This window comes from Bufo bufo, chromosome 2, assembly GCF_905171765.1.
Source record: "Bufo bufo chromosome 2, aBufBuf1.1, whole genome shotgun sequence".
Lineage (NCBI taxonomy): Eukaryota > Metazoa > Chordata > Amphibia > Anura > Bufonidae > Bufo > Bufo bufo.
In genome coordinates this window covers 835,275,001-835,298,269 of record NC_053390.1, presented here as the reverse complement: position 1 = coordinate 835,298,269, position 23,269 = coordinate 835,275,001, and the positions used below count along the sequence as shown (strand labels likewise).

The following is a 23,269-nucleotide window of genomic DNA, read 5'->3' as shown; positions in this document are numbered from 1 at the left end:
GTTCATTTGATAAAGTTCATCAGTTTCTTCAGATCCTTGGTGATCCTTCCATCAGTTTCTTCAGATCCTTGGTGATCCTTCCATCAGTGGCAGTGTTGTCCTGGATGTAGATGCAGCCGTTCTTGTAGACCCCTCCTTTTTCTGCTGTCAAGGACCAGTCGGTTCTGTAGAGTCATCACTGGAAAAGAGCTCAGTTGTTCCACCATTCTCTGCACAGCATCACAGATATAATTCACAAATCTCTGTTGATGACAATAGATATGTTAATCCAATCAAAAAAATTATTATTATTAATTTTTTTTTTTATACTCGAATCCTGCAACTATCTGACTTTTTGCTTTAAATTAATCAGAAACTCTTCTACAGATTCCTATGGCATCCATGTATAAACGTGAGTCAAAAGATGTAGGCAGTGACCTCCTTAGTCGTGACCGGACATTGTTTTCTGATTTGATCCCACTCAGGAGGTGAGAATAGAACAAATGGCATCAGTACCCGATCAGGACTTGATCAGGGTACTTTGGCCACTTCATTCTACCTGCATCCTGGGTCGGAGTTTCAAATCTCCACACAATCACCAGATATCTGCGTTTTGATAATTTTGGTTGATAAACCAACTGTCAGAGTAAACGTTAGAGTCACTACTTGTCTTCTTCAGCTGAATTATGTAAGAACAATATCTTGGAGGGAAAACACCAAAGGGGTTCCTGTATAAATCCTGTCTCTAAGGTCAGTTTGTCATTATATTTTAAATTTGGCCAAATATTTAATGCCAATTATAGGTAAGGATGTAGGAGCCACAGAAGCAACTGAACTTTGAGATTTCTCCCTTACCAACATTCTAAATTTGCCTAGGGGATCTTGGTCACTTACACATGCTCCTAACACATATATCCCCAAATCCTGCTGTATAGGATTTCTAATGGACAGGAACAGAGGATTACATTCATCATGTTTACAACTGTTTGGTGGGGTTCCCTTCAGGATAGTCATTCTTTGCGACAAACCTTCACCTTTACTGACTCTAGAGGTAGTTTCCACGGGTATATATTCCTAACACTTTAGACTAGTACTCCATTCTTGTTAATTTCCAATATCCACAGTTGGTATGGTCATATTTAAATACAATTACCATAGACTGGGTCAGTTCCCGTCACACAGATGTACTTATCAGACCAAAACCAAGTGTCCTATCTGTCATCTGTCTTACAGTCCACTATACTGCAAAAGTCAACTTAGTTGTTCCTGACTCATCTTGATAATATAACACCGTTGGAATTTGATTTGACTGTGATTTTCCCTTTGACCAATATGGAACAAACAATAAGGCATGAAACAACATTATGGCTCTTATAGTCCTGACACTTGATTGCAATACGATCAGTTTTTCCTTGCAATTCGACAGCAGTGGCGGCGGTTATCAGGACTTGATGTAGATCTTCAAACCGTAGCTCTAGGACTTTCCGCCCGTCTCTTGTTTCACCACTATCCAATCTCCTGATTGTGAAGAATGAATCGCTTCTATACAGTCTGGATTCTAGGAAACAACTAAAACTTGGAAATACACATTAGACAATAACTTGTGCAACAGACAACATCATTTTGGAAAACTACTATGCTGCATCTGGAACTATTGGGGAAATAGACACCTAATCCAGGAGCATTCCCAAAGAGTACTTCATAAGGACTTAGGCCTATCTTCCGGTTAGATGTATATCGGAGGAAGAAAAACCCCAGGGATAGGTACTCTCACCTCAGTCAGTATCTTTTAGCTGTAGCCTTTGCTACAGGCCAAATCTCCGAATATCCTGGAAAGAGATCAATACAGACACAGACATATTCACACTGTTCCACCTTTGTTCTGAATGTAGTCAATCCGCAGTCTCTGAAATGGGTAAGATGACCTTGGCATATGCCTTCCTGGAACTCCCATAGTTCTCCCATCATTATTACAGCATTCACCTAGTGGCAGCATTGTTGAACCCAGGAGTCATCCACCACAGAACCCAATCACACCTTCTCTCTCTCGATTTGCCCATGTTCTAAATCCATCCTCTTTAGGTAGAGTACCCTCTGAAGGAAGAGTTTATTACCAACTCTCCAGAGTCCTATTATCACTTCTACCTTTATCCTTTGATGTTTCCTTTCAGCCTCTGTAGCCTTTATCTGAAAAAGGCAAACTTTTTGGAAATCCACTGGCCTTAAGCCATCCTATATCACACAGATTTCCACTTAGGGTAGACTTCAGGTAATAATGTAACCTCTACCTTCTCAGGCAGCATCAGGGCATCAAACATCTTTCATACACTCAGCATTCATTATTGATGGGCTTACCAATGGATCAAACAAAATCTCTGCTTCACTAGATTAGACCATAATAATGAGTGATACCGAAGGCATACCTGGATGTTAGCAGTCTTACCCTCAGCCATCTTACCAACCTCAGTGAGTGTCTTCAGCTCTGTCTCCTGCACTACCATTGCTGGACGGAGTGGTTCTTTCTTGACAACATCAGATTAAGTAGGAACAGCATATCCTGTCCGAGGTGATCCATCTTCCAGGAACCTGAAATGATCTACCAGAAACTCAAAAAATGTGGTTATTAATTGGAGACATTAAATTTGAATTTGAATTTTTATATTTGTATTTACTACTCCCAGACTCCCCCCTTCCAGATGCAGCAGAGTGATCGGATCTCATTTTGCACACCCTTAAGACAGTGATTAATTGGTGAGAGGAGTAGGAATTGCATTACTAGATGCTCCTATACATGTGATACTACCCTCAGTCATGAGAGATCATGGAACATGTTTGCTATGAGGCAATGTAATTAGATCCTAAGGACTGTATAGATAACAGGGATCCAGTATTTGATTCTGGGTTGTTAATTTCCTATGGGCGTTTCATTTGAAGGGGCTGAACATTTGTAGCTCCTCCCACAGGTGAGGAAGTGGGCAAGTACCTACAAAGTCTTCCTCCCCCCCTTGTGGGGAGGACTGATTGGCAGCCACGCCCACCTTAGGTCTTTGTTTGATTTAACTTTAACAATATGACAAAATAGGGACAAAATGAACTTCACTCAAGCCTAGCCAACACTAGACCTTTCTAGATGATTCTCAAGATCATACACAAAGGCAGCACTTAGGATTTTCTTATGCATAGATAAGGTAATCTCAAAAATCCAAATCCACCCAACTTTTCTGGAGTCTAATGAAAACTTTCTCTGTCCTGAGGACAATGTGACTGACTGATGATCTAAACACTTCATCACAGACTCACTGATCTTCACTATGTATTAAATCCTCAGCTCTACATTGGACTAAATTTTCCAAATCTCATAAATAATATGAGAAAACTCTCCATATTTTAACTAATTTTCTATAAAGCAGCATAAGTAAGTCCTCTGAATTGGGAATTCTATTCATCGTGGCAAAATTGATGTTACTACTGGGTGTAATATATGTCATATATCATATAATGATGCAGATATCCCTACACTTTCACTCATACCTGAATAAGGACTTAGAATGAGTGCAATCTAGATTGAGTAGACTGGCCTGGAATATTTCTAGTAGTCATCATAGGGGCAATTACTGCAGGTAACTGATGGGACATACAATTGGGAAGGGTTATTTTCAGCCTAAGGAAAGAGTTTTTGGGGGGTGGGGAAAAGCTAGAGAGAGCAGAAGGCACAGTGGGTGGTGCTGATTAGCACATTCCAGCACCTGGTGTAGAGGAGTGGCTGACAGAAAAAGCAATAGGTAGTCTTTGATGGACCACAAGACCCAGGATTACTCTTCTTTTTTTTTTTTTTAAAGTTACAACACATGTGGTGGGGGGGAAGGGAATGCCGCATTGCCAACTCTCTTTGTTCCCTTACCACATCCAAATCCTCCATTTTACTATAGCCATATTGTCCATTCTTCTCAATTACTTTCAACTTTCCCTCTACACTTTTCCACAACTTTAATTTAATCTATCTCCTACTGCATTTGCAATCTCTAGGGGGAACTTTTACACAAAACTGCATATTTACAGATAATACCGGAAATCGCTGCTACTTAGTATGACAGAATGCTTTCAACTTTTATTTCTAACTGAAACTTTTCCTTTCTTTTCTCGCATCAACTGAGCCACCGTTAATATCTCTTTACTCTCTGTCCTGCAACATTCGAATTTCCCATTATTGTAGTTGCACAAAGCTCTAACAATTGCTACTTATCAAACCCGCAAACTTAAGCGTAGTTGCACAAAGCTCAAACGGAATCCAATTACTATAAGTAATCGCCACCGAACCCACAAACTTAAGCGCAGTTGCACACAGCTCAAATGATATAATAGTATTGAGCCCACAATCTCTCAAAGTGAAGACCCCTCGTCAATTCACCGGGATACAAAATCTTAATAACTTCCAATTGCCTATGAGACAATTGGTATTAATCCTTATCTACAGATTCTCGTCAGAATCTTGGGCTGGGAAACAATTCTACGTCACAGGATATCCGGCTCAGCTGTCTAACAACTTCCTTTTAGTTCCAGCACGTTCTACCACACAAAGAAGGAATATTTCAATAGGTTCTTTCTAACAGACAGATCAGCTATAATTTGAACCCTTCTATCGCGATAACACCAATTCAACTCTTGAGAACCCACAAAAACGGAAGTTACAGAGGAGATTTGTAAGAAATAAAGCTTTCTTACCTTGCCGGCATGTGATCTCGTCTGATGGTTCCGTTTAAGTCGCTCTCGTGGTGTTTGAATCGGAAGTTACGCAAGCTATCTGCTCCACGCTCGGCGCCATTTTGTCGTCGCAATTCATGCGACTCTCCTTCTTCTTTGTGTGGTGCCAAATCAATTAGAAGAATAAGTATGTGTACAGCATACTGCTTTATAATGAGACCAGACACTAGGTGGTTTCATGAAAGCATCTTCTCATCCTCTTTCAGCCATGGTAGAAGAGAGCAGGCGAGCCAGTTTTATTCACAGTACATTCACTTAAATAGCAGACATGACATCACAAAAGGGGTGTTCCTTAAGAAGAGGCTATTGGCTCCTTAACCTGATAGGAGTGGTTTCAGAATCCCCTCTTCCCCCTCCCTCATTGACCTTCTCATACATATGGTTTGCAGCCATCTAGTGGACAGAAATGTGTACTACAGAATATTCTCATTATATATTCATAAAATCATAAATCCTTCTCTCACACAGGTGCCTCCCCCCATGTGCCAGTATCAGGTGCCAACCCCCCCTCCCCCCCCCAGGTGCCAGTATCAGGTGCCAACCCCTTCCCCCCCATGTGCCAGTATCAGGTGCCTCTCCCCCCCCCCCAGGTGCCAGTATCAGGTGCTTCCCCCCATGTGCCAGTATCAGGTGCCTCCCCCCCCATGTGCCAGTATCAGGTGCCAACCCCCCCTCCCCCCCAGGTGCCAGTATCAGGTGCCAACCCCTCCCCCCCCCTCATGTGCCAGTATCAGGTGCCTCTCCCCCCCCCCCCAGGTGTCAGTATCAGGTGCCTCCCCCATGTGCCAGTATCAGGTGCCTCTCCCCCCCCATGTGCCAGTATCAGGTGCCAACCCCCCCTCCCCCCCCCCATGTGCCAGTATCAGGTGCCAACCCCTCCCCCCCCCCCCAAGGTACCAGTATCAGGTGCCAACCCCTCTCCCCCCCCCCATGTGCCAGTATCAAGTGCCCCCCCCCCCCGCCCCGCTCCCCCCATGGCAGTAACACTCGGGTATTAAAAAAAATAAAATAAACACTTCTACTTACCTCGATGCAGCCTCTTCCTTTGTCCCGCCCTGTATGTCCATATATGGAGTCAGTGCTTGTATTTCAGAAAAGGTTTCTGATGGGATTCGAACCCACGACCTTCTGTATCAGAGGCAAAGCACCTAACCTCTAGACCAGGGGTCAGCAACCTCCGGCACTCCAGCTGTTGCAAAACTACAATTCCCAGCATGCTCCATTCATTTCTGTGAGAGTTCTGAGAAGAACAGAGGAAGTATGCATGCTGGGAGTTGTAGTTTTACAACATCTGGAGTGCCGGAGGTTGCCTACCCCTGCTCTAGACCATAAGAAATGCCTTGCTGCTGATTGAAAAAAAATGAGACTTCAACTGTTATAGCTGGCTAAGTGTACATTTATACACATGACAGCTGCTCATATATAGAGATATAGCAGAGCTGAGTGTGCTGGGACAGCTGTCATATAGAGATATAGCAGTGCTGGGTGTGTTGGGGAAGCTGTCATGTGTATAGATGTACACTTAGCCAGCTATAACAGTAGAAGTGTCATTTTTTTTCAATCAGTTGTAATGCAGCCTTTATGGTTGTGAGGGTAAATGCTTTGCATCTGATACACTCAGACTTTGGAGTTGTGGGTTCGAATCCCAGACACATCAGAAGACTTTAAGGACAGTAAGATTAGATCACTTTAGCGAGGGGGCCTGGTCAGCTGCTGTGAAGGGGCCCTGAACAGTAAGACATCGATATTTAATGAACTTGAAAATAAACAGTCACACACATTTATTACCACTTTTATTATTACTATTTCACTGTCATGACATTATGCCTGTATGATAACCTCAATATCTGGCCTAATGTATTATATTGCTTGAGATGTATCACTGCAACGTGTCAGACTTTTGACTTTTGATGTATAAATGTACTAAATGAAAAATAATAAAAATTGTCAATATAAAAAAAAATAATAATATCTGACAGTGGCCTGTTCCAGTGGCTGGTGACATGAAGCCTGATTCTCTGCTATGACATGAAGCCTGATTCTCTGCTATGGGACCTCTCTCCTCTGTCTGGGTGCCGGGGCCTAAATATCTGACAATGGACTGTTCCAGTGGTGGGTGACGTGAAGCCTGATTCTCTGCTATGACATGAAGCATGATTCTCTGCTATGACATGAAGCCTGAATCTCTGCTATGGGACCTCTCTCCTCTGTCTGGGTGCCGGGGCCTAAATATCTGACAGTGGCCTGTTCCAGTGGTGGGTGACGTGAAGCCTGATTTTCTGCTATGATATGAAGCCTGAATCTCTGCTATGGGACCTCTCTCCTCTGCCTGGGTGCTGGGGCCTAAAAATATCTGACAGTGGCCTGTTCCAGTGTTGGGTGACATGAAGCCTGATTCTCTGCAATGGGACCTCTCTCCTCTGTCTGGGTGCCAGGGCCAAAATATCTGACAATGGCCTGTTCCAGTGGTGGGTGACGTGAACCTGATTCTCTGCTATGACATGAAGCCAGATTCTCTGTTACGGGACCTCTCTCCTCTGTCTGGGTGCCGGGGTCTAAATATCTGACAGTGGCCTGTTCCAGTGGTGGGTGACGTGAAGCCAGATTCTCTGCTATGGGACCTCTCTCCAATTGATATTGGTTAATTTTTATTTATTTTATTTTTATTTTTATTCATTTCCCTATCCACATTTGTTTGCAGGGGATTTAACTACATTTTGCTGCCTTTTGCAGCCCTCTAGCCCTTTCTTAGGCTGTTTTACAGCCATTTTAGTGCCGAAAAGTTCGGGTCCCCATTGACTTCAATGGGGTTCGGGTTCGGGACGAAGTTCGGGTCGGGTTCGGATCCCGAACCCAAACATTTCCGGGAAGGTCGGCTGAACTTCTCGAACCCGAACATCCAGGTGTTCGCTCAACTCTATTTTTTTAGCCTACTTTCTATTAATTTTTTAATAATTTAGTTGTTTTTTTTTACTTTTTATGTAATTTTTAATGGAAAAAAAGTGACTGACTGTGGCAGGAAGGAGTTAATTCAGACTGCAAACTCACAGGTAATTCTACAGCCAGGTGTTTCCTTGCTAGTTTTTACTCTTTACACTGAGATGAATCATTGTAATTCCCAGCTACAACAGTGCCAGTGAGACCACTTTGTCTGGTCTTATGGATGCTTACTGTGACCACACGGTCACAGCAATCTGCAGTGCAATAGATCACCGGCAGATTGCACTGTAACCTGATGCCTTTATACGTCAGGTTGCAGTTACGAACCTACCGCCACAACATATAAAATCATGTGGTGGTAGCAAAAGGTTAAACACGCTGCTTGTTAACACCGTCAACCATGCGTTTACCCATAGCTATGTATGTCAGTGTCACTTGGACATTATCTACTATTGCTGTCATTGCGTTCAAGAGCTTAAAAGTTAGGGGGGAGAAAAAGAGCAAATATTTGAAAAAAAGAAGAGATAACGAAGGCATAAAAAAGCTGAGTCCTAGGAGACCTCACAGTGTCATATACCAATTTTCAGGTCAATTGGACCTTATTTGATTTGTGTAGCATCGATTCAGACAAGAAGTAATTTTTTTCTTTATTTGATGACACAAAACTAATTTTAAAAAGTTTGCTCAGTGAATTCTGGGTTAATAGAAGGGGGTCCTCTGTTCTGGATCCTCATCTCTTGCCGTTCGTATGGTTGATATGAAGGGACTCTATCTTGGTCCTGTCCATGGTTACATAAATAACCCATTGATGTGAATGGTTGCTGTGTAATGCGTAATTTCTCCTGTGGAGGCGCTGCAGAATACTGAACACTTACTGTTACAGATCACAGCTGATCACTGAGGTCCCAGAATATGATAGGGGGAAGATGACTGGCTGGAAATCCACAGAGCCCAGGTGTTCATGCATTGGGTGGAGGCCTCTGGAGTCAAAGTGCCTCTATCATCTGTGTCAGGATAACCTCCCCAAACCTATCCTCAGGGGGTCCATTGATTTCCATTGTAGAGCTGACTGTCTTGGCCACTTGTTGAAGGTGGCATATTTATATTATATGTTATAGAGGACATGAAGAGGAGGGAGACCTCAGGAGAATTGGGGATAGAGGTCCTCACCACTTGTTGGATAATGTAAAGAATTACAGACCAAATTTGGTGTAGGGTAGGGCACCTTTACAATATATAGGTCACAATGCCCCATGTTGTGTCTCATCTGTAACAGGTATCGATATGGATGGCTACCATTTATGGAGGACTGTTGGGGCACAATACCATCTCATCAGAATGTTCTAACTTTGACTTGTTAGTGATGACAGCTTTATGTGATGGTGCTTAGCACATCAGGCTTTTGTAAACTGATTACCCGGTCCAGTCTCCCAGACACCGCAAGAGGGTAAAGGTCACTGGCAGCGAAAAGATGTCCTTATGTAATGGTAACTGCAAGTGGTGGGGGCATAATGAAGAAAGACACAATTGTCCGAAATCCATAAAAGTGTGAAAATGGTCATCAAGATGTCACATGTGGTGATGGGGGACGTGGTCAAGGAGGAGGGGTGAGAAGGCCCCAAATTCCATGATTCCACCAATAAAGATTACAGATGACACCTCATTCTCTCTGAAAACAATCCCATAGCGATGAGTCCTAAACTGGCTGAATCAACAACACGTAGCCCGAGCGCGAAGATGCTTCTGCCCTCTAGTGGAAAAGCATCAAACTACCCGATGAGACATTAATATCCAGCAATGTGAAAGCACATCCACAGGAATAGACGGAAGGACCTTTTTATGATTTACTTTACGCTTCGTCTGATAGTCCAACCGGTCTGAGGACTACACCACCTGTAATCGTCAGGAAGGGGTTAATCTACAGACTATGACCATTTTTACACTGCTGCTCCCCCATCAACCGCTTCTAAAAGAAAAAGAAGAAAACTCGGAGAGCCACGTGCAGCGTTATCTCCTGGGGTCTGAAAGGCGTCCTATAGAGCAGCCATCGCTATTTTCAGTCCTGATGGTAGTGAAGCTTTTTGAATATTTTAGGCTGAACAGAAACTTCTAGAAGAAAAGGGTGTCAGAGAGTAAGATATCGATAACGGCTTTTATTAGGAAAAGGAATTGACTATTAATAAATGATCAGAACATTCTACAAAAACATAGAAAAGGAAGAGTTAACAGGATATAAGAAATCCAGAAAGTTACAAACAATCATTTATAAATCCAGTGATCAGTGAGGACGCCATGTGACGGCATATCTGCTGCCAGAGGCTAAGAGGCCGCGTCCTGCTGCTGCGTCATCTTCTATGGTTTTGCTTCATTTTCTGAGATTTTTTTTCATATGTTTTTCTTTTTGGTGAAACTTGTGTCCTGGTGAGAGGGAAAAAAAATAAATTTTTAACTTTTAAAACATAAATCTATCTATTATCTATCTATCTATCTATCTATTATCTATCTATTATCTATTATCTATTATCTATCTATCTATCTATCTATCTATTATCTATCTATCTATCTATTATCTATCTATTATCTATTATCTATCTATCTATTATCTATTATCTATTATCTATCTATTATCTATCTATTATCTATCTATTATCTATCTATTATCTATCTATCTATTATCTATTATCTATCTATCTATTATCTATCTATTATCTATCTATTATCTATCTATTATCTATCTATCTATCTAATATCTATCTATTATCTATCTATTGGGCAGCACTGCAGTCTCCTGTGTATAGGTGGAGGGCCAGTGGCTGAGGAGACGATCCTGCTCCAAATGAATAAGTAGAAGAAATTCCACGGCACTTCCGAGAGATAAAATAAATGAAGTGACTTTATTCACCAGGCATGCAACGTTTCGATCCGCTTCCTGGGATCTTTCTCAAGCAATGGCAAAGTAACATTGTGCTGTGTACATATTTATACAAGTCCATATAATCAATGAACCAATAATCAACTCGATCCAGTAATTAATCAATTGTGCAAAAATACAATAAATATCGCTTAAAACATAGTGTATATAGTGATTTACAATAACTATTATTCATGATATAATAAAGTGACAATAGTGCAATGATTCAACTTGCTTAAAAAATCATCGATATGGACATACATTCATATAACATAAAGTAATTCTCATGATTAAAACCCAATTCATGTGTGCTGTGATTATCAAATACCTTATTGCAGGTGTGTGGTTAAAAACAATCAGGGAAGAAAGGGGGGATCCAAGGGAGAGCGGGGGATGTGGTCCGCGTGGATGTCGGCGTGTTAATTTTCTTACTGCGCATGTCAAAGGACCTGTATAAGGCTTCAGGTCACATGATCACACAATCGGTCACGTGATCGGGGCTCCCATGTCACATGATGTCCTCTTTATTATCGCGAGACCGCATACTATGATGTGTGCTGCGTTCCACCAACTCAGAGGCGTGAAACGCAAGCCACATATTAGAAACCATCGACCTAACCCATACATCCCACTGGGAGGCGCAACATCCGACTGAGTCCATAGTCAAATCAGGTTGAAACTCGGGATCCAAAGTATTCAAAATAATTAAAATAGTCAGAGACAGCAAAAGAATTAATATAATGTCTATAATGATCGGGAATAACAGGAGGGTCAATATACACTGCTCAAAAAAATAAAGGGAACACTTAAACAACACAATGTAACTCCAAGTCAATCACACTTCTGTGACATCAAACTGTCCACTTAGGAAGCAACACTGAGTGACAATTAATTTCACATGCTGTTGTGCAAATGGGATAGACAACAGGTGGAAATTATAGGCAATTAGCAAGACACCCCCAATAAAGGAGTGGTTCTGCAGGTGGTGACCACAGACCACTTCTCAGTTCCTATGCTTCCTGGCTGATGTTTTGGTCACTTTTGAATGCTGGCGGTGCTTTCACTCTAGTGGTAGCATGAGACGGAGTCTACAACCCACACAAGTGGCTCAGGTAGTGCAGCTTATCCAGGATGGCACATCAATGCGAGCTGTGGCAAGAAGGTTTGCTGTGTCTGTCAGCGTAGTGTCCAGAGCATGGAGGCGCTACCAGGAGACAGGCCAGTACATCAGGAGACGTGGAGGAGGCCGTAGGAGGGCAACAACCCAGCAGCAGGACCGCTACCTCCGCCTTTGTGCAAGGAGGAACAGGAGGAGCACTGCCAGAGCCCTGCAAAATGATCTCCAGCAGGCCACAAATGTGCATGTGTCTGCTCAAACGGTCAGAAACAGACTCCATGAGGGTGATATGAGGGCCCGACGTCCACAGGTGGGGGTTGTGCTTACAGCCCAACACCGTGCAGGACGTTTGGCATTTGCCAGAAAACACCAAGATTGGAAAATTCGCCACTGGCGCCCTGTGCTCTTCACAGATGAAAGCAGGTTCACACTGAGCACATGTGACAGACGTGACAGAGTCTGGAGACGCCGTGGAGAAGGTTCTGCTGCCTGCAACATCCTCCAGCATGACCGGTTTGGCATTGGGTCAGTAATGGTGTGAGGTGGCATTTCTTTGGAGGGCCGCACAGCCCTCCATGTGCTCGCCAGAGGTAGCCTGACTGCCATTAGGTACCGAGATGAGATCCTCAGACCCCTTGTGAGACCATATGCTGGTGCGGTTGGCCCTGGGTTCCTCCCAAGACAATGCTAGACCTCATGTGGCTGGAGTGTGTCAGCAGTTCCTGCAAGACGAAGGCATTGATGCTATGGACTGGCCCGCCCGTTCCCCAGACCTGAATCCAATTGAGCACATCTGGGACATCATGTCTCGCTCTATCCACCAACGTCATGTTGCACCACAGACTGTCCAGGAGTTGGCAGATGCTTTAGTCCAGGTCTGGGAGGAGATCCCTCAGGAGACCGTCCGCCACCTCATCAGGAGCATGCACAGGCGTTGTAGGGAGGTCATACAGGCACGTGGAGGCCACACACACTACTGAGCCTCATTTTGACTTGTTTTAAGGACATTACATCAAAGTTGGATCAGCCTGTAGTGTGTTTTTCCACTTTAATTTTGAGTGTGACTCCAAATCCAGACCTCCATTGGTTAAAAAATTTGATTTCCATTTTTTTTTTTTTGTGATTTTGTTGTCAGCACATTCAACTATGTAAAGAACAAAGTATTTCAGAAGAATATTTAATTAATTCAGATCTAGGATGTGTTATTTGTGTGTCCCCTTTATTTTTTTGAGCAGTGTATATATATGATAGGCATACAATATTCTGGGATTTGAACTAATACCCAGAATGTGACCTGAAGCCTTATACAGGTCCTTTGACATGCGCAGTAAGAAAATGAATACGCCGACATCCACGCAGGCCACATCCCCCGCTCTCCCTTGGATCCCCCCTTTCTTCCCTGATTGTTTTTAACCACACACCTGCAATAAGGTATTTGATAATCACAGCACACATGAATTGGGTTTTAATCATGAGAATTACTTTATGTTATATGAATGTATGTCCATATCGATGATTTTTTAAGCAAGTTGAATCATTGCACTATTGTCACTTTATTATATCATGAATAATGGTTATTGTAAATCACTATATACACTATGTTTTAAGCGATATTTATTGTATTTTTGCGCAATTGATTGATTACTGGATTGATTTCATTATTGGTTCATTGATTATATGGACTTGTATAAATATGTACACAGCACAATGTTACTTTGCCATTGCTTGAGAAAGATCCCAGGAAGCGGATCGAAACGTTGCATGCCTGGTGAATAAAGTCACTTCATTTATTTTATCTCTCGGAAGTGCCGTGGAATTTCTTCTACTTATTCATTTGGAGCAGGATCGTCTCCTCAGCCACTGGCCCTCCACCTATACACAGGAGACTGCAGTGCTGCCCAACTCTCATTTTTTATCTCATAGCTATCTATCTCTTATCCATCTTTATCTATCTATCTATCTAATATCTATCTATTATCTATCTAATATCTATCTATTATCTATCTAATATCTATCTATCTAATATCTATCTATCTATCTATTATCTATCTATTATCTATCTATTATCTATTATCTATCTATCTATCTATTATCTATCTCATATCTATCTATCTATCAATCATCTATTATTTATCTATCATCTATCTATCTATATGTAAGAAAAATCCAAGGCAGCACGCAAGTATCCGTGAAAAAAAGGGTATTTTATTCACCCATGTGTACAGTTGTGGCCAAAAGTTTTGAGAATTACATAAATATTGGAAATTGGAAAAGTTGCTGCTTAAGTTTTTATAATAGCAATTTGCATATACTCCAGAATGTTATGAAGAGTGATCAGATGAATTGCATAGTCCTTCTTTGCCATGAAAATTAACTTAATCCCAAAAAAACCTTTCCACTGCATTTCATTGCTGTCATTAAAGGACCTGCTGAGATCATTTCAGTAATCGTCTTGTTAACTCAGGTGAGAATGTTGACGAGCACAAGGCTGGAGATCATTATGTCAGGCTGATTGGGTTAACCACTAGCTCCCCTAGCTTAAACACCATTAATGACCAGGCCACTTTTTACACTTCTGCACTACACTACTTTCACCGTTTATTGCTCGGTCATGCAACTTACCACCCAAATGAATTTTACCTCCTTTTCTTCTCACTAATAGAGCTTTCATTTGGTGGTATTTCATTGCTGCTGACATTTTTACTTTTTTTGTTATTAATCGAAATTTAATGATTTTTTTGCAAAAAAATGACATTTTTCACTTTCAGTTGTAAAATTTTGCAAAAAAAATGACATCCATATATACATTTTTCTCTAAATTTATTGTTCTACATGTCTTTGATAAAAAAAAATGTTTGGGTAAAAAAAAAATGGTTTGGGTAAAAGTTATAGCGTTTACAAACTATGGTACAAAAATGTGAATTTCCGCTTTTTGAAGCAGCTCTGACTTTCTGAGCACCTGTCATGTTTCCTGAGGTTCTACAATGGCCAGACAGTACAAACACCCCACAAATGACCCCCTTTCGGAAAGTAGACACCGTAAGGTATTCGCTGATGGGCATAGTGAGTTCATAGAACTTTTTCTTTTTTGTCACAAGTTAGCGGAAAATTATGTTTTTTTTTTTTCTTACAAAGTGTCACACATGTGGTATTGCCGTACTCAGGAGAAGTTGGGCAATGTGTTTTGGGGTGTCATTTTACATATACCCATGCTGGGTGAGATAAATATCTCGGTCAAATGCCAACTTTGTATAAAAAAATTGGAAAAGTTGTCTTTTGCCAAGATATTTCTCTCACCCAGCATGAGTATATGTAAAAAGACACCCCAAAACACATTGCCCAACTTATCCTGAGTACGGTGATACCAGATGTGTGACACTTTTTTGCAGCCTAGGTGGGCAAAGGGGCCCACATTCCAATGAGCACCTTTCGGATTTCAACGGCCATTTTTTACAGATTTTGATTTCAAACCACCTCTCACGCATTCGGGCCCCTAAAATGCAAGGGCAGTATAACTACCCCACAAGTGACCCCATTTTGGAAAGAAGACACCCCAAGGTATTTCGTGATGGGCATAGTGAGTTCATGGAAGTTTTTATTTTTTGTCACAAGTTAGTGGAATATGAGACTTTGTAAGAAAAAAAAAAAATAAATCATCATTTTTCACTAACTTGTGACAAAAAATAAAAAATTCTAGGAACTCGCCATGCCCATCACGGAATACCTTGGGGTGTCTTCTTTCCAAAATGGGGTCACTTGTGGGGTAGTTATACTGCCCTGGCATTCTAGGGGCCCTAATGTGTGGTAAGTAGGTAAATGACCTGTGAAATCCTAAAGGTGCTCTTTGGAATGTGGGCCCCTTTGCCCACCTAGGCTGCAAAAAAGTGTCACACATGTGGTATCGCCATAATCAGGAGAAGTTGGGCAATGTGTTTTGGGGTGTCTTTTTACATATACCCATGCTGGGTGAGAGAAATATCTTGGCAAGAGACAACTTTTCCAATTTTTTTATACAAAGTTGGAATTTGACCAAGATATTTATCTCACCCAGCATGGGTATATGTAAAATGACACCCCAAAACACATTGCCCAACTTCTCCTGAGTACGGCGATACCTGATGTGTGACACTTTTTTGCAGCCTAGATGCGCAAAGGGGCCCACATTCCTTTTATGAGGGCATTTTTAGACATTTGGATCCCAGACTTCTTCTCACGCTTTAGGGCCCCTAAAATGCCAGGGCAGTATAAATACCCCACATGTGACCCCATTTTGGAAAGAAGACACCCCAAGGTATTCAATGAGGGGCATGGCGAGTTCATAGAATTTATTTATTTTTTGGCACAAGTTAGCGGAAATTGTTTTTTTTTTTTTTTTTTCTCACAAAGTCTCCCTTTCCGCTAACTTGGGACAAAAATTTCAATCTTTCATGGACTCAATATGCCCCTCACGGAATACCTGGGGGTGTCTTCTTTCCGAAATGGGGTCACATGTGGGGTATTTATACTGCCCTGGCATTCTAGGGTCCCTAAAGCGTGAGAAGAAGTCTGGAATATAAATGTCTAAAAAAATTTACGCATTTGGATTCCGTGAGGGGTATGGTGAGTTCATGTGAGATTTTATTTTTTGACACAAGTTAGTGGAATATGAGACTTTGTAAGAAAAAATAAATAAATTTCCGCTAACTTGGGCCAAAAAAATGTCTGAATGGAGCCTTACAGGGGGGGTGATCAATGACAGGGGGGTGATCAATGACAGGGGGGTGATCAGGGAGTCTATATGGGGTGATCACCCCCCTGTCATTGATCACCCCCCTATAAGGCTCCATTCAGATGTCCGTATGTGTTTTGCGGATCCGATCCATGTATCCGTGGATCCGTAAAAAACATGCGGACATCTGAATGGAGCCTTACAGGGGGTGATCAATGACAGGGGGGTGATCAGGGAGTCTATATGGGGTGATCACCCCCCTGTCATTGATCACCCCCCTATAAGGCTCCATTCAGATGTCCGTATGTGTTTTGCGTATCCGATCCATGTATCCGTGGATCCGTAAAAAACATACGGACATCTGAATGGAGCCTTACAGGGGGGTGATCAATGACAGGGGTGTGATCAATGACAGGGGGGTGATCAGGGAGTCTATATGGCGTGATCACCCCCCTGTAAGGCTCCATTCAGACGTCTGTATGTGTTTTGCTGATCCGATCCATGTATCCGTGGATCCGTAAAAAACATACGGACATCTGAATGCAGCCTTACAGGGGGGTGATCAATGACAGGGGGGTGATCAATGACAGGGGGGTGATCAGGGAGTCTATATGGGGTGATCACCCCCCTGTCATTGATCACCCCCCTATAAGGCTCCATTCAGATGTCCGTATGTGTTTTGCGGATCCGATCCATGTATCCGTGGATCCGTAAAAAACATATGGACATCTGAATGGAGCCTTACAGGGGGGTGATCAATGACAGGGGGGTGATCAATGACAGGGGGGTGATCAGGGAGTCTATATGGGGTGATCACCCCCCTGTTATTGATCACCCCCCTATAAGGCTCCATTCAGATGTCCGTATGTGTTTTGCGAATACGATCCATGTATCCGTGGATCCGTAAAAAACATACGGACATCTGAATGGAGCCTTACAGGGCGGTGATCAATGACAGGGGGGTGATCAATGACAGAGGGGTGATCAGGGAGTCTATATGGGGTGATCACCCCCCTGTAAGGCTCCATTCAGACGTCTGTATGTGTTTTGCGGATCCGATCCATGTATCCGTGGATCCGTAAAAAACATACGGACGTCTGAATGGAGCCTTACAGGGGTGTGATCAATGACAGGGGGGTGATCAATGACAGGGGGGTGATCAATGACAGGGGGGTGATCAGGGAGTCTATATGGGGTGATCAGGGGTGATCAGGGGTTAATAAGGGATTAATAAGTGACAGGGGGGGTGTCGTGTAGTGGTGTTTGGTGCTACATATTGCTGAGCTACCTGTGTCCTCTGGTGGTCGATCCAAACAAAAGAGACCACCAGAGGACCAGGTATATTAGACGCTGTTATCAAAACAGCGTCTAATATACCTGTTAGGGGTTAAAAAAATTACACATCTCCAGCCTGCCAGCGAACGATCGCCGCTGGCAGGCTGGAGATCCACTCGCTTACCTTCCGATCCTGTGAACGTGCGCGCCTGTGTGCGCGCGTTCACAGGGAGTCTCGCGAGATGGCGCGTATATGCGTTAGGCGGTCCGGAGGCGGTTAAAATGGCAGACTTGACATGTTAAAAGTAGGGTGATGCTTAAAATCATTGTTCTTCCATTGTTAACCATGGTGACCTGCCAAGAAACGCGTGTAGCCATCATTGCGTTGCATAAAAATGGCTTCACAGGCAAAGATATTGTGGCTACTAAGACTGCACCTCAATCAACAATTAATAGGATCATCAAGAACTTCAAGGAAAGAGGTTCAATTCTTGCTAAGAAGGCTTCAGGGCGTCCAAGAAAGTCCAGCAAGCGCCAGGATCGTCTCCTAAAGAGGATTCAGCTGCGGGATCGGAGTGCCACCAGTGCAGAGCTTGCTCAGGAATGGCAGCAGGCAGGTGTGAGCGCATCTGTATGCACAGTGAGGCAAGGACTTTTGGGAGATGGCCTGGTGTCAAGAAGGGCAGCAAAGAAGCCACTTCTCTCCAAAAAAAAACATCAGGGACAGATTGATCTTCTGCAGAAAGTATGGTGAATGGACTGCTGAGGACTGGGGCAAAGTCATATTCTCCGATGAAGCCTCTTTCCGATTGTTTGGGGCATCTGGAAAAAGGCTTGTCCGGAGAAGAAAAGGTGAGCGCTACCATCAGTCCTGTGTCATGCTAACAGTAAAGCATCCTGAGACCATTCATGTGTGGGGTTGCTTCTCATCCAAGGGAGTGGGCTCACTCACAATTTTGCCCAAAAACACAGCCATGAATAAAGAATGGCACCAAAACACCCTCCAACAGCAACTTCTTCCAACAATCCAACAGTTTGGTGAAGAACAATGCATTTCCCAGCACGATGGAGCACCGTGCCATAAGGCAAAAGTGATAACTAAGTGGCTCGGGGACCAAAACATTGACATTTTGGGTCCATGGCCTGGAAACTCCCCAGATCTTAATCCCATTGAGAACTTGTGGTCAATCCTCAAGAGGCGGGTGGACAAACAAAAACCCACTAATTCTGACAAACTCCAAGAAGTGATTATGAAAGAATGGGTTGCTATCAGTCAGGAATTGGCCCAGAAGGTGATTGAGAGCATGGCCAGTCGGATTGCAGAGGTCCTGAAAAAGAAGGACCAACACTGCAAATACTGACTCTCTGCATAAATGTCATGTAATTGTCGATAAAAGCCTTTGAAACGTGTGAAGTGCGTGTAATTATATTTCACTACATCACAGAAACAACTGAAACAAAGATCTAAAAGCAGTTTAGCAGCAAACTGTGAAAACTAATATTTGTGTCATTCTCAAAACTTTTGGCCACGACTGTAGACAGCAACGTTTCAGCTCACTCTATGGAGCCTTTGTCAAGACATAGGCTCCATAGAGTGAGCTGAAACGTTGCTGTCTACACATGGGTGAATAAAATACCCTTTTTTTTCACGGATACTTGCGTGCTGCCTTGGATTTTTCTTACATATACTCAGCTGGATCTAAATCCGTGATCCGTCTCAAGGAATTGCACCTCCTTGGATTTGTGTGCTGCTCGTCTATTTTTCTACATATATCTATCTATCTCTCATCTATCTATTTATCTATATCTATCTATCTATCAATCAATCAATAAAGCTATATTGGCAGGTCTAGTATATCAGGTTCCTCTCAGTCTGTGGCAGGCACTGATATATTGTGGCTATGTCCACAGTGTTCTCATCCTCTCCCAGCAGGATGGACAGCTTCTCTTCCTCCTCCATGGAGCTGAAGTTTGGGCAGAGATCAGACAGTCTCCTAAAGTGGATGTGCCTCACTGCTGAGTATTTGGGATAGTATATCAGGAAGTGGGCCTCATCCGCCACCGCCTCCAGGTGGCACTGCTGGCACAGTCTGCTTTCTCCAGGTATGTAGCTCTGCCGATGCCGTCCGGATTCGACAGCCAGGCTGTGGGCGCTCAGTCTGTAGCTGCTCAGGATTTTTCGGTCTCTGGGGTTCCCTAGTTTCTCCAGATATGAGCCCAGTTTGCAATCTCTCTCCAGGCTCTGGTACACCGTCAACTTCTGGGATATCTATCTATCTATCTATCTATTATCTATCTATTATCTATCTATCTGTCTCTCTCCTGTGGTGAACATTACTGTTGGAGTATCTATCAGTATGGAGTATACGTGGTATCCCTCTCTGAGCTACTGAACAAGAGTTTACAATACACCTTCTTGGCCTTGTATGCCTCCTTAGTTCCCTCATACAGTAGTTATACTCCCATAGTCTCTGGTGAAACCCATGTGATATTCATAAAATATAAAAGAAAAACCTAGTCCCATTACCCCGATGAACAAAGCACATATCACTCTTTTCCCAGCAGCAGGAGCAATGAAGTGACATCATTGCACCTGCCGAGCTGAGCAAGAGAACACACGGGCCAGGGATGGATGACAAATACAGCAGCTAGACTCGGCCCCAAATTCAGGGTCTGAGTCTAGCTGCTGTGCCTCTCACCCAGTAGAGACACACATAGAGTAATCTTTATTGTGTATGTGTTCTGGTATGAAAGGCCAGGGCCTGATGGCCCTGGCCCCTGTGCTAATGTGGACCCTGGAGCAGCGTCTATGGCTGCTATGGTGGTACTTCCACCCCTGCTAGTGGGGTTTTGGTATACTAAAAGTGGGAAACTTGTATGAGGTACAAGGTTCAGGAAGCTTCAGGATGAGCTTTGGTAAAATGGCGGAGGATATTGTCTGCAGATTACTTTAAAAGGATATCCGTGTTAAAAAAATAAAAAAAACAATCTTTGAAAATGGCAATGATGCTATTCATATAATAATAGATGCCTTCAGTCCAGAATCTCCTTCATTCCATCATCACCTCTCTGATCCTCCAGCCGAGCTGAAGCAGTGGGAGGATGGGAGCAGCAATGCTGGAGCACAGGGGGCTGGCAGTGGGGAATATGACTGTAATACCGTTAACCAGACTGGTGAAGCACACGTCTACCTGCATTCTTACTCATTGTATAACTTTTTGATGTATGTTCAATCATGAAAATTGTTCATTTTATCTACAATTTCAAAACTTTTGGAATGAAAATAGACATTTTATGGACCCTAAATTCAATTCTTTATCATGAAATTACACAAAATGTTAACCTCTTCAACTAACAAAAAAACTAATTGTCATAAAACTGAAATCTTCTCAGTAAATGTCTTGACAAATGACAAAGTTTTGCGTCACACCAGTCAAATGCTGTGCTATGTCTCAGACTGAGCTTCTGTCTCATTATATTTGTAATACAAAATGCAATTTTGTGCCATAAAATGTTAGCCCTCAGGGTAATTACTGATGAAATGTGGTCCTCATCATTGTGACCGGAGCTGTGATCTAGAACATGTTTTTATCAGAGGTCACTTATTACACGTGTCTCTTACCTACAATCCAGAGATGACCTCTTCATCTTCTTCTTATATTTTCTAATTACTTCTCTTGCTTGGTATTTCTGAATTGGATGCTCTTTCAAGAAGGGCTGCAGTGCGTGACAAGGTGTCAGGTTCCTTAGTAGATAGTGGTGTGGGATCTTGAGTTCTCTATTATTTGGGAGGTAGAAAGCCAACACCAGGTGGTTCCACACACATCTAGGCACATAAGGACGCTCTTTACGAAAGGGTCTGGATTCTTCCTGCAGGTCACAGCTTCTATCCGAGCAGGAATTCCCAGATATACTTAAAAGTAAGGAACTGGAGGTGGATTCCGGTCTCCAGTACAAGGTCTCATCCATCCAAGAGACAACATATGGATTATGGGATCTATTTGGCTTGTTCAGTACCAACGGAAGCTCATTGAAGTTCTCAGTATCAATGTTAGGACTGTGCACTAGGATGTAATGGGCAATCTCCTGCTTGTAGATATCAGTGCCCAGTATCCTGAGCTGGGGTTCTCTACCCTTACAGTGCTGTGTCTTGTATCGAGATAACAGAACAGACAGAGGGAAAGAGAATTTAAAGTTCCCATAACGAGAAGCCGATTTATCAAATGCTGGAGAGTTAGCAAATTGTTCCATCATCTCTTCATGGAAAGTCTCAATGTCTTCTGCATTCACCATGCTCCTCATTGTCTCATAAGCCTGGTGATGAGCCTTCTGAATGTCATCTGAAGAGATATCTGCACTCCAGAAGAAAAGGCCATTAAATTCAGGTCTTTCATGTTCCCTTCCCTTGAACGATTGAGAGTCCAGAATTTGTCTTGCACCTGCCTGAGAGGTGACATGCTGAAGAGCATAGACAGGGAATTCCAGAGGAACATGTAGAAACTCATCAGATATCACACTCTCAATATTGCTCTTCATGGTTTTCCCTGCAGTTTTTATATTCTCTAAAGATAGTAAACATGTATGAACCATTTTAATGGTAAAGAACTCTCCTCTTTGATAGTAGCCTCTGATTCTTTCAGGAGTTCCTATTATTCTTAAATTCGTCTGCAGAGAAACTGAAGACATCACTCCTGACGATGCTGCCACCTCCCTCTGTCTCACGCTCTCTGTTCTTTTCTCTCACAGGACAAAGGAATTAAAGAAATTTCTATGCAAACAGGAAATGACAAATCTTCAAAAGCCAAATGTGAATCTACAGCACAGGAGAAAACATTCACAAATCCTACATGGTATAACCATTAGATAAATAGGGTCTCCATCTGTGCAGCAGAATATAAGGCAGAAGGGTCATTGCAAACAAAAAACATTTGTTCATCTTTTATCATGGCTCCCTGTACCATTTTTTGGTGTAAAAAAGTCATACAGCACTGTTGTGTGACATTTGTGGGCCTACATTTAGGTTTACACCATGTTTTACGTCATTCTCGCCACTGTGGAGTGACGGGTGGGGTGGGGTGGGCCATGGGCCCTGACATTTACGCCTGCTTTTCGCCACTGTGGAGTGGCGGGGGACCCAGAGGAGGTGGTTGGTATTGATTTTCAGAAAAAGGGCTGACCTTGTTCCTCCCCTCTTGGTTGGGATGGACTTCCTGCCAGGAGGGGGAGTTCTTGTTTAGCAATCGAGAGGAGAGGAAGCACAATGCAGAGCTCCTGGAAGAAGATTCTCCAGAGAGACCAACAAAACTCCATTCAAGAAAGCACCTGATAGACAAGACAGCAAAATAATCAGCCTAATATAACTTTACAGGCACTGCAGCAGAGGGACTACAGCTCAGATACCAATTACCTATACCACCACCAGGCCAGATAAAGTCATTAATCACTAAGGAAAATGCCACCACTAAAGGATGGACTGTATGTAGTACCCCAGACCTGGGGTACTACTATTGTGTTCTTCAATTGCTGCATTTTATATTTCCTATATGTAATGTTATATATTTTACGTGTACCATGAAAT

At 42.8% G+C, this 23,269-nt stretch overlaps 1 protein-coding gene across 1 annotated transcript; it reads right to left on the bottom strand.

The window, feature by feature from the left end:
• Positions 1–9,885: 9,885 nt before the first annotated feature.
• On the bottom strand, positions 9,886–22,395 carry LOC120991852. Its single transcript, XM_040420601.1, has 2 exons — positions 21,314–22,395; positions 9,886–10,098 (listed from the first exon to the last, which is right to left on the bottom strand). Exons 1-2 carry the CDS (start codon positions 22,375–22,377, stop codon positions 10,026–10,028), a joined length of 1,137 nt encoding a protein of 378 aa, XP_040276535.1. The 5' UTR covers positions 22,378–22,395; the 3' UTR covers positions 9,886–10,025.
• Positions 22,396–23,269: the final 874 nt, after the last annotated feature.